This window comes from Rissa tridactyla, chromosome 26 (genome assembly GCF_028500815.1).
Source record: "Rissa tridactyla isolate bRisTri1 chromosome 26, bRisTri1.patW.cur.20221130, whole genome shotgun sequence".
In the NCBI taxonomy this organism is placed as follows: Eukaryota; Metazoa; Chordata; class Aves; order Charadriiformes; family Laridae; genus Rissa; species Rissa tridactyla.
This window is the reverse complement of record NC_071491.1, coordinates 1,235,690-1,245,271: the sequence shown is the minus strand read 5'-3', so window position 1 is coordinate 1,245,271 and position 9,582 is coordinate 1,235,690. Positions and strand designations below refer to the sequence as shown.

Genomic DNA, 9,582 nt, shown 5'->3' with positions numbered 1-9,582 from the left:
ATGGAGGCGCGGCGCAAGGCACGCCGGGAGGAAGGTCGGAAGTCTCCCCTCCCAGCGGGCCGCGGTGCACGCCGGGAGCCGTAGTTCCGGCCTGGGCTGGGCTGGGGCGGGGGGGACGACGCGTTATGCGGCCGCCGCCGGGCCCGGAGGAACGGCGGGGTGCGCTGGGCCCGGTCCGGGGGTCCGGGGGGTTCTGGGGGGGGGTGTCCTGGGGAGCTCAAAGGGCCCGGGGGCGTGCGGGGAGGGCCTGACTGCCCGCAGGAAGGGCCTGGAGGGGTGTCGGAACGGCCTGGGTGGGCCCCGGGGGGGGCCGTTGGGGGGTTCTGAAGGGTCTTTGTGGGGGGCTGAGGGGGACGGGGAGGGTCTGCGGGGCGTAGAGGGTGTCGGGGAGCCTGAGGGGGGTCTAGGGAGGTGTGTGTGGGGGTCTCTGGGGGAGCTGATGTATGCGGGGGGGGGGCACCTGGAGTGGGTCGGGGGCATCTTGGGGGTTTCGGGGGGGGTCTGAGGGGATCATGGGGGCCCTGGGGTGTCTCTGCGGATCTTTGCGGGGTCTGGGAGGGTGTCTGGAAGAGCTGGGGGGGATCTTGGAGGTGCATGGAGGGGGGGGGGGTCTCAAGAAGATCTTGGGGTTTCTGGGGGGGTCCAGGAGGGTGGCTGGAAGTGCTGGGGCACCTGAGGAGGGGGGGTCTGGCAGGGTCTCAAGGTGGCCTTGGGGGTCTCAGGGGGTCTCTGGAGGCTCTTTGGGGGTCCAGGAGGGTGTCTGGAAGAGCTGGGGGGGCACTTGGGGACCTTGGTGTGTGTGTGTGGGGGGGTCTGGGGGTGTCAATAAGGTCTGGGGGGGATATTGGGGGTGCACGGGGGGGGTGTGTGTCTCAAGAAGATCCTGGGGGGTGTCTTGTGGCATCTCGGAGAAGTCTGGTGGTCCTGTGGGTTTGCGGGGCTCGAGGGCGGGGGGTGTGTATGCGGGGGGGTTTTCTGGAGCATCCCCCCCCTCCCGCCTCCACCCCATCAGGCAGCCGGGCCCCCCCCCGAAGCAGGGGCCACGTCGGGGTCCCCCCCGTCGCCCCCCTCGGGGCTGTACCACGAGCGGCAGCGGCTGGAGCTCTGCGCCCTCCACGCCCTCAACAACGTCCTCCAGCGCCCCTGCTTCACCCGCCAGGCCGCCGACGACATCTGCAAAAGGCAGCTTAATTAGCAATCACCTTCCTTATTTGTTTTATGGCGCCTACTTTTCCTTATTTTCTCTTTTTCCCCCCCCCCCCCCCCCCCCCCCAAAAAGGCTGGCCCCTGACGCTCGCCTCAACCCTCACCGCAGCCTCCTGGGCACCGGCAACTACGACGTCAACGTCATCATGGCGGCGCTGCAGGGCCTGGGGCTGGCGGCCGTTTGGTGGGACAAACGCCGGTACGACCCTATTTTTTGGGGTGTTCCCCCCTCCCCCCCCCAAAAAAAAAAACAACCCAACCCCTTTTTCACCCTATTTAACCCCACCGCCCCCCCCAGGGCGCTGGAGCGGTTGGCGCTGGGAGAAATCCTGGGATTCATCCTCAACGTCCCCTCCAACGTCTCCCTGGGGTTCGTGGCGTTGCCGTTGCGCCGGCAGCACTGGCTGGCCGTCCGCCAGCACCGCGGCACCTACTACAACCTCGACTCCAAACTCCCGTCCCCCGTCCCCATCGGGGGCGAGGAGGAGCTCAGGTGGGTGACGCTGGGTGACGAGGGTTGGGGACAAGCGAAGGGGACGTGAGTGACGCCTCCCTGGTTGCCGCCGGCAGGGCTTTCCTGCGGGATTTCCTCGCCCAAGGGCTCTGTGAGGTTTTCCTCGTCGTGCCGCGTGCGGTGGAGGGAAAGCGGCGCTTGGCTGAGCCCCGAGTGACACGTCACACGCCAGCGGGTGACAACGAGTGACACTGATGGCTGACACCGGCCACCCTCCACTATGGGATGAAACCCCGACGCTTTGGGACATCATCCAGGCGCTGCTCATCCGGGGGCAGAGGGGTTTGTTTTGGGAAGCACGCAATTCCCTGATTTCACCCCAATTTGGCCTCTGTCACTATTTTTCCTCTGGGGGCACGTGATGGGGGGGTCATGTGATGGCACTTGGCATCACCTCAGGGTGCACGGAATGGGCTTAATTACCCACGAGAAGGTGATTAAAACTGCTGGGTTTACAGCTGTGTGTCCACGGGCTTGTCTGGTTGTCCCTCCTTGGGGTGCACATTCCCTCTTGGGCTTGGCGCGCTGGGAATCAGTGCTTGAATGACCCCCAAAATCCCCAAAATCTGACCCCGATTCACCAACGCAGCCGGATTCCCCACCTGCAGGGAGTAATGAAGAGGCTGAAGGGATGGAGGAGGAGGATCTGACCCCAGAGATGAGGAGTGCGTGGTTGGGGGGCGGGTTGGAGCGGGGGGAGGCCGGGGAAGGGACCTGGAGCCGCACCGGCCGCTTCTCCCGCTCCGCTGGGACGGCTCCAAAGCGCGCCCGCTGATTGGTCCGCGCCCTCAACCTGCGCGGCCAATGGGAGCGCACTGTTTGGATCCCGCCTCTCAATGGCGAAGAGGACCCAGCTCTGAGGAGAGTGCTGCCAGGCTCCCTGGTGGTCTAGTGGTTAGGATTCGGCGCTCTCACCGCCGCGGCCCGGGTTCGATTCCCGGCCAGGGAATTAAGAAGAAATGCACCTTTTTTTCCCCTCTTATTTTTCACTTTTTACTCTTATTTTCTACTCGCGACCGGTCACCCCCTCCCACGACACCGTGGGGGAAGGGGAGGCTCCGTCATGCTGCCTCCTCTTTCATTCGCGGACAAGAGACGGCAGCCTGTTTATTTTAAAAAAAAAATAAAAAGTGGGTAAATAATTAAAAATCTCATGCGTCACTATCGCGATAGGTAGAGGCACCGCTGGGATTCGAACCCAGGATCTCCTGTTTACTAGACAGGCGCTTTAACCAACTAAGCCACGGCGCCGGGTACTAACAGTTCCTACCCTCTCCCTCCATCTCCAGAACCACCGCCCTTCTCACGCGTGTCAGCAGCCCCCTCCGCGCTCCCCTGGCGACCTAGCGCGGGTGGGAGATGGGGGAACAGCACAATCACGATCCCCTCACGTTGCCCCATGGATGGCATCAGGGGCCTGTCTCCAGGCACTACTCCCAGCTCCATCCTCGTTAGTATAGTGGTGAGTATCCCCGCCTGTCACGCGGGAGACCGGGGTTCGATTCCCCGACGGGGAGGCTGCTTTTTTCCCTTTCTTACCCTTTTTTTCCCTCCCCAAAACCAATTAAGTATTTTAAATAATCATTAAACCAGCCATAAATCTATCATTACTGGGGGTGATACCAGTGGGCGGGCCCAGGAAGGGTGTGGGAGCAGGCACCCACCCTGCGCAGACCCCGCCCCATTTACTCACCGCGCCGCGAACTGAGCGCACCGCCCCCTCGGCGGGGATTTATATAGGGCAGAAGCGGACCTGAGGGGGAACTGCGAGCGGACCGCGCGCCCCCTCCCTCCCTCCCCCCCCCCCCCCCCCCCCCCCCCCCCGGGACCAATCGCGACGCTCCCTCTCGTCGACCAATCAGAAGGCGGCTCTGCTGTTTAAACAGAGAGGTTTGGCGCCAAAATGTCAGCGCCCGCCTGGAGCGGGGGAACAACCCCAGGGGACCCCTGAGGGTGGGGGCGTCGTCGGGTGGTCGTCGTCCCCTTGGAAGGGTTTTGGGCCTTGAGTGTGGTTGGAGGGGGCTCTGGGGGGCTGTGCTGGTGGGGTTTGGGAAGCCTGGGTGGTCCTTGAGTGAGTATGGGGGGCTTGGACTGGTTTGGGGGTGTTCTTAGGGGGTCCTGGGAGTGGGGGGTTCGAGACATTGAGTGTGGCTGGGGAGTCCCTGGGGGAGCTTTGGGGGTCCTGGGGGGTTCTTGAGGTGGTTTGAGGCCTGGAGTGTGGCTGTAGAGTCCCTGGGGGAGGGGCTTTGGGAGTCCTGAGGGGCTGTTCGGGGGGGGGGGGGGGGGGGGTTCAGGCCTTAAGTATGTATGGGGGTCTCTGGGGGGGGGGTCCCTGAGGGGTTTTGGGCCCTTGAGTCTTTCTGAGTGTCTCCCTAGGGGAACTTTGAGGGTCCTGAGGGGCTGTTCTGGTGGGGCTTGGGACCCCTGAGGGGAATCTTGGAGGGTACTTGCCTGAGTTTGGGGGCTTGGGCTGGTTTGGGGTGTTCTGAGGGGGTGGTACTGGAAGGTGCTGGGGGGGAATAGGAATGGTGGGGGGAGGGCTCTGGAGTCCCTGAGGGGGGAACCTGGGCTGGTGGGAGGTGTCCCTGCCCAGGGCAGGGGGGGTGGCACTGGGTGGGCTTTAAGGTCCCTTCCCACCCAAACTGTTCCATGATTTTATGGTATGGGTGGCTCAGCAGAGACCTGCCGTCGGGAAAAGGTCTCTGCCTCACGGATGAGGAGCATTCTCTCCTTGAGGCTGTCAAGGATGATGAACGAAAGAATTCCTCATCAAGGAAAGCCAAGTGTCGTTAACATTCTTCAGGAGAAATATCACACGGACCTTGAGAACGCTACAAATCTACATGTTTTGGAGTGTTTTAGCCGACTTAACAAGATAGTGAGGATTTAGAGTGTCTGAAGCTGAACTACCTTCGTTATAAGACTAAAAATCATGCCCACAGGCCGAGAAGACCTTATTTTTCTGCGTCCAGGCCATTTATTGCTCTTTATATTGTTGATTTGCTGATGGTTGTCACCTTTTATCTTCTGTTTTATGCTTCTTGTGCCTCTATCTAGCAACTCACACCAAGCAAAGCTCAGCAAACACCGTAAATCACACCATATTATAACCCAAAGTCATTTATTCTAATTAAAACCTACTTATTTTAAGCAAAACAATTAATATCTCTCAATATCCAGGAGGTTGCTTGTGCCTGCAACTTAACTCGGGGTTTTGATAAATGGATTTTGGAAAAGCCGTGTGTTATTTATGCATTAACTGTGGGATCAGTGCTCCAAATTAATCTCCGTTGAGGTTCATTTTGTCCTTTGTGGGATTTTTTTTCAAGACCACGTTGAAACTAGAGGAGTTTTTGTCCCTGTGATGGCTCAGGCTGTGACATCCTTCAGAGCCTGTACCAAACTACTGCTGTTTGTCATGAAAAAATTCATTATTTGCTCTTCCCTCCTGAATATCATGAATTTTTTCATGATATCCAGGAGGAAAAGATTTTTTTTTTTTTTCGTGGCATTCAGATGGGAGAGAAATTTTTTCATGATAATCAGGAGGGAGAAAAATTCCATAAACTTAGCGTGTGTGGGGGGCGTTTATTCTTAGCGGGGGGGTGTTGAGGGTGGGGGGCAAATGCAGAGCAGGCAAAGAGGGAGGAAAAAGGCAACTAGCAGAGGATGGTTTCGATCCATCGACCTCTGGGTTATGGGCCCAGCACGCTTCCGCTGCGCCACTCTGCTTCTTGTACAGGTGCCTTTTACTTTATTGTCATAAACCATAATTGGAAAAATTTCTGGGCGGAGACTGGTGGCGCTGCCCCATGGGGGGGAAGGAATTGGGTAGAGGGTGGCCGGGAATTGGGTTTTTCCAGCGGGTTTTCCGAGGGGGGAGGGGGAAAAAAAAATAGATGTTTAGGGCTTGAGATTTCCCCGCCGGGTCTCTATTCCCTGCCCGCCCCCATCATCGCAAAAAAATTAGAAAGGAGGGGAGATGCCACCACCCCGAGCTGGAGATGCCGGGGATCGAACCCGGGGCCTCATACATGCGAAGCATGCGCTCTACCACTGAGCTACATCCCCGGCGCGCGCCCCCGCGGCCCCCGCCGCCCTTGGCACCGCCTCTCCGCGCGGCCACGCCCCCTCGCCGCGAAGCCACGCCTCTCCCCACAAAACCGCGTCCCTTCCAAGCTGAAAACCACGCCCCCTCCGCCTCCCGCTTGCGCCTCATGGAGGCCCGGCGGAAGCGATGACTACACAGACGAGGTGGCCGAGTGGTTAAGGCGATGGACTGCTAATCCATTGTGCTCTGCACGCGTGGGTTCGAATCCCATCCTCGTCGGCAGATTAGTGTTTTACCTCCCCCCTTCTCCATCAATTCCCCCAACCCACCACATCCCTCCAGCAATTGCTTTTTGAGAGTCTGCACTCTCCCCTTTTTCACCGATGGGGGTGTTTTTTTTTGGGGGAGTGTGTTGTCCCGCAGAGCGGGCGCTCCTCTCTCCCCCTACCCCCCGGCAATTTTTACCTCCCCGTTCTCTTCCATCAGCCCCCCTCCCTCATCCTGTGTAATTTTCCAAGCTTCCCCCCCGCTAAAATTCACACCGGGGGGTTGAGGCGGGGCGGGGCCGGCACCACGCGTCTCTGTGGCGCAATCGGTTAGCGCGTTCGGCTGTTAACCGAAAGGTTGGTGGTTCGAGCCCACCCAGGGACGCCCCGTGAGATTTATATTTTCTTTTTTTTCTTTTTTTTTTTCGTTTTCCACGCGGGTTTTGTTTCGCAGATGGGAGCTGAGAGTGGCGACGCTGTCGCTTATCGCAGGTGGAAAAAAGGGTGAAAGAAAGAAAATAAAAGCGAAATGGTAAAAAGGAAAGCTCATGAGTTGCATTGGCCGGGAATCGAACCCGGGCCTCCCGCGTGGCAGGCGAGAATTCTACCACTGAACCACCAATGCCCACGCTAGTACTTTTTAAAAGGGCCCAAAAATAAGGGAATTAGCCCCAACGTGGCTATATAATGTATAAAAATCGTTATTCCTGCGAGGAGCGAGCCTGTGCTAATTGGACTGCCGTACTAATTAAGATTAGAGGCGGCAGAGGGGCATCCCATGGGCTCCCGCGCCGGGCCGGATTTGAATTTGGCGCCCTCGGCGCTGATTGGCCCGCGGCCTGAGGGGGGGCGGGACCGGGAGGGGAGTCCCGGGGGCCGAGCAGAGACCCCAGCACCCCAGACCGAGCAAGGACCCCAAGGACCCCAGGTCTAGCAGGGACTCCAGGCACGTCCGAAGGGGTGAGCGGTGCCCAGCGGTTCCGCTACCGCTTTTACTCCCAAGGAAAACCCCCTCTGCGGCTTCCCCACAGCCCGTTCCCCGCCATGGGGGGGATTTTCCCCCCCTCCGGCGCCGCGCCGGGCTCGCACAGGGACCAGCGCCTTCCACAACCCTCCGCATCCATCGCTCGGCGGGATCCAAACGGCGCGTTTTGATTGGCTGAACCGACCCTAACGCTCAGAGTCCAATCAGAGCGTGCGCTTTGGAGCTGCCGGATTTGCATGCGCGGGGGGGGGAGCGCCTGTGTGACCGGCGCGCTGCCTCAGCCAATGGGAGAGCGCGCCGTTTGGATGCCTCATTTGCATAACGGCGCTATAAAAGCGGGGCCGCCGACGCGGCCCCCTTCACTCCGTTCCCTGCGGTGGAAGCAGCCGCGCAGCAGGATGCCTGAACCGGCAAAATCCGCGCCCGCCCCTAAAAAGGGCTCTAAAAAAGCAGTGACAAAAACCCAGAAGAAAGGGGACAAGAAGAGGCGCCGCAGCCGCAAGGAGAGCTACTCTATCTATGTCTACAAGGTGCTCAAGCAGGTCCACCCGGACACCGGGATCTCCTCCAAGGCTATGGGCATCATGAACTCCTTCGTCAATGACATCTTCGAGCGCATCGCTGGCGAGGCCTCCCGCCTGGCTCACTACAACAAACGCTCCACCATCACCTCCCGGGAGATCCAGACGGCCGTCCGCCTCCTCCTGCCTGGCGAGCTGGCCAAGCACGCCGTCTCGGAGGGCACCAAGGCGGTCACCAAGTACACCAGCTCCAAGTAACGCCGTCTCGGAGGGGGGGTCACCGAGTGGGAAACCCCCTCGGCTCCGCTCAGAACCCAACGGCTCTTTTCAGAGCCACCCACTTTCTCCCCAAAGAGCTGTTATTGCTGACGGGATTGGCCCCTTTTCGGGTCTCTTTGAGCATCGGGACGGTTTGTAGGTTGCGGGGAGGGTGGGTGCGCTTTAGAACCTCTGTGTCGGTCTTGCTGTTTTCTAACGAAAATGTCTGGTTTTTTTAACAAAAACATAGCTCGGGTTTTTCCTCTCCCATGCCCTTTAAGCTCCCGCTGCCGCTCTCGCCGTCAAACCGCTGCTTCGCTCTGATTGGTCGGGAGGGCGCAGGCATCAGCGCAGGGCAGGTTTTCCCTCAGGTCCGCATTGGCACTATATAAATGGGGGGGGTGGGGTGGGGGGAAGGCGAGAGTTATTGACAAGGTTGGGCGGTGGGCGAGCGGGCAGATCCTCTCGTCCCCCCCAAGACACAGCGAAGCGGTGACTGTTTTATGTCTAATAGCTTTTTTTTTTTTATCTCCAAAAGCTTTTTGTTCTGAGTTTTTGGTTTTTTTTGTTTTATCTCTAATAGCTTTTTTTTTTTTAATCTCCAAAACCTCCAAGGCTTTTTTTGGGGTGTTGAAGCACAGCAACTTTGTTAAGAAGTTGAATTTGAGGAGCGTCTTCAGGCTTAATTAGCGGGTACTTAATACCCCTGATGCACTCGCATGGGGAATGATGTCCTCACTCTGGTTCTTTTTCTCAATATTTACCTGGAACAAGGATAAAATGGGACACATTCCTTCTGGGTTTGGATAGTATGGATAATAATTATTTGGGATATTTATTCACATCTCGCTAGAGCGAGATTTGTCCCCGTCGCTTCCTGCCGCCCAGCCTGGTGCCTACTGTGAGATAAAGGAGGGGGGAATCCAAACGGCGTGCGGCCATTGGCTGAGTGGATTCAGCAGCGGGCCAATCAGGGAACCGCTGTGGTGGCACGGTCGGACGCACTCCGCGAGCGCTGCCCCAACCAATAGGAGGTTGCGGATTAGAGTCTTCATTTGCATAACACCCTGCTCCTCCAGCCCTTTTCCTGAAGCGGTGGGTGGCTCTGAAAAGAGCCTTTGGGGTTTTTTAAAAAAAAAAAAAAAATAAAAATCCTCAGGGAAGTAGAAGACCTCGAGGCGGCTTCTCCCGCTGCCTCACTTGCCCTTGCCCTTGTGGCTCTCGGTCTTCTTAGGCAGCAGCACAGCCTGGATGTTGGGCAGGACGCCGCCCTGCGCGATCGTGACGCCACCCAGCAGCTTGTTGAGCTCCTCGTCGTTGCGGACGGCGAGCTGGAGGTGGCGGGGGATGATCCGCGTCTTCTTGTTATCCCGGGCGGCGTTGCCTGCCAGCTCCAGGATCTCGGCCGTCAGATATTCCATCACAGCAGCCAGGTAGACGGGAGCGCCAGCGCCCACCCGCTCGGCGTAGTTCCCCTTCCGCAGCAAGCGGTGGACGCGGCCCACGGGGAACTGGAGGCCGGCACGGGATGAGCGGGACTTGGCCTTAGCCCGGGCTTTGCCTCCCTGCTTCCCCCGACCCGACATCGCTGCAACGAAAACACTGAGAGCGCCGCGCCGCTGCCGCCCCCGGCGTGTTATACCCTGCCGCGGATCGAAACCGCTCCTTCTGATTGGCTAAAGGGCCGCTCGCCGGAGGACCAATAGAAAATCAACGTGTTCTGGCCAATAACAGCCCGCCCTTTGGATCCGCCTCCGCCACACGGAGGTCGGAGCCCGCGC

The 9,582-nt window shown here is 58.9% G+C and overlaps 3 protein-coding genes and 8 non-coding genes across 11 annotated transcripts; 6 read left to right on the top strand and 5 right to left on the bottom strand.

The window, feature by feature from the left end:
* Nucleotides 1-125: 125 nt before the first annotated feature.
* On the top strand, nt 126-2,177 carry JOSD2 (Josephin domain containing 2). The gene is made up of 5 exons (XM_054183654.1): nt 126-173; nt 1,013-1,182; nt 1,280-1,405; nt 1,505-1,699; nt 1,777-2,177. Exons 1-5 carry the CDS (start codon nt 126-128, stop codon nt 1,907-1,909), a joined length of 672 nt encoding a protein of 223 aa, XP_054039629.1. The 3' UTR covers nt 1,910-2,177.
* Nucleotides 2,178-2,597: 420 nt separating this feature from the next.
* Nucleotides 2,598-2,669, top strand: TRNAE-CUC (transfer RNA glutamic acid (anticodon CUC)). Its single transcript has one exon. It is a non-coding gene; the product is annotated as a tRNA-Glu (tRNA).
* A 228-nt stretch (nt 2,670-2,897) lies between these two features.
* Nucleotides 2,898-2,971, bottom strand: TRNAT-AGU (transfer RNA threonine (anticodon AGU)). The gene has a single exon. It is a non-coding gene; the product is annotated as a tRNA-Thr (tRNA).
* A 194-nt stretch (nt 2,972-3,165) lies between these two features.
* TRNAD-GUC (transfer RNA aspartic acid (anticodon GUC)) lies at nt 3,166-3,237 on the top strand. Its single transcript has one exon. It is a non-coding gene; the product is annotated as a tRNA-Asp (tRNA).
* A 2,143-nt stretch (nt 3,238-5,380) lies between these two features.
* TRNAM-CAU (transfer RNA methionine (anticodon CAU)) lies at nt 5,381-5,452 on the bottom strand. Its single transcript has one exon. It is a non-coding gene; the product is annotated as a tRNA-Met (tRNA).
* A 267-nt stretch (nt 5,453-5,719) lies between these two features.
* TRNAA-CGC (transfer RNA alanine (anticodon CGC)) lies at nt 5,720-5,791 on the bottom strand. The gene has a single exon. It is a non-coding gene; the product is annotated as a tRNA-Ala (tRNA).
* Nucleotides 5,792-5,968: 177 nt separating this feature from the next.
* On the top strand, nt 5,969-6,050 carry TRNAS-GCU (transfer RNA serine (anticodon GCU)). Its single transcript has one exon. It is a non-coding gene; the product is annotated as a tRNA-Ser (tRNA).
* A 298-nt stretch (nt 6,051-6,348) lies between these two features.
* TRNAN-GUU (transfer RNA asparagine (anticodon GUU)) lies at nt 6,349-6,422 on the top strand. Its single transcript has one exon. It is a non-coding gene; the product is annotated as a tRNA-Asn (tRNA).
* Nucleotides 6,423-6,591: 169 nt separating this feature from the next.
* Nucleotides 6,592-6,662, bottom strand: TRNAG-GCC (transfer RNA glycine (anticodon GCC)). The gene has a single exon. It is a non-coding gene; the product is annotated as a tRNA-Gly (tRNA).
* Nucleotides 6,663-7,390: 728 nt separating this feature from the next.
* Nucleotides 7,391-8,153, top strand: LOC128901561 (histone H2B 5-like). Its single transcript, XM_054183640.1, has one exon. It carries the CDS (start codon nt 7,421-7,423, stop codon nt 7,799-7,801), a length of 381 nt encoding a protein of 126 aa, XP_054039615.1. The 5' UTR covers nt 7,391-7,420; the 3' UTR covers nt 7,802-8,153.
* A 781-nt stretch (nt 8,154-8,934) lies between these two features.
* Nucleotides 8,935-9,400, bottom strand: LOC128901574 (histone H2A type 2-B). The gene has a single exon (XM_054183655.1). The coding sequence runs from the start codon at nt 9,385-9,387 to the stop codon at nt 8,998-9,000; it is 390 nt and encodes a 129-aa protein (XP_054039630.1). The 5' UTR covers nt 9,388-9,400; the 3' UTR covers nt 8,935-8,997.
* Between the last annotated feature and the right edge of the window lie 182 nt (nt 9,401-9,582).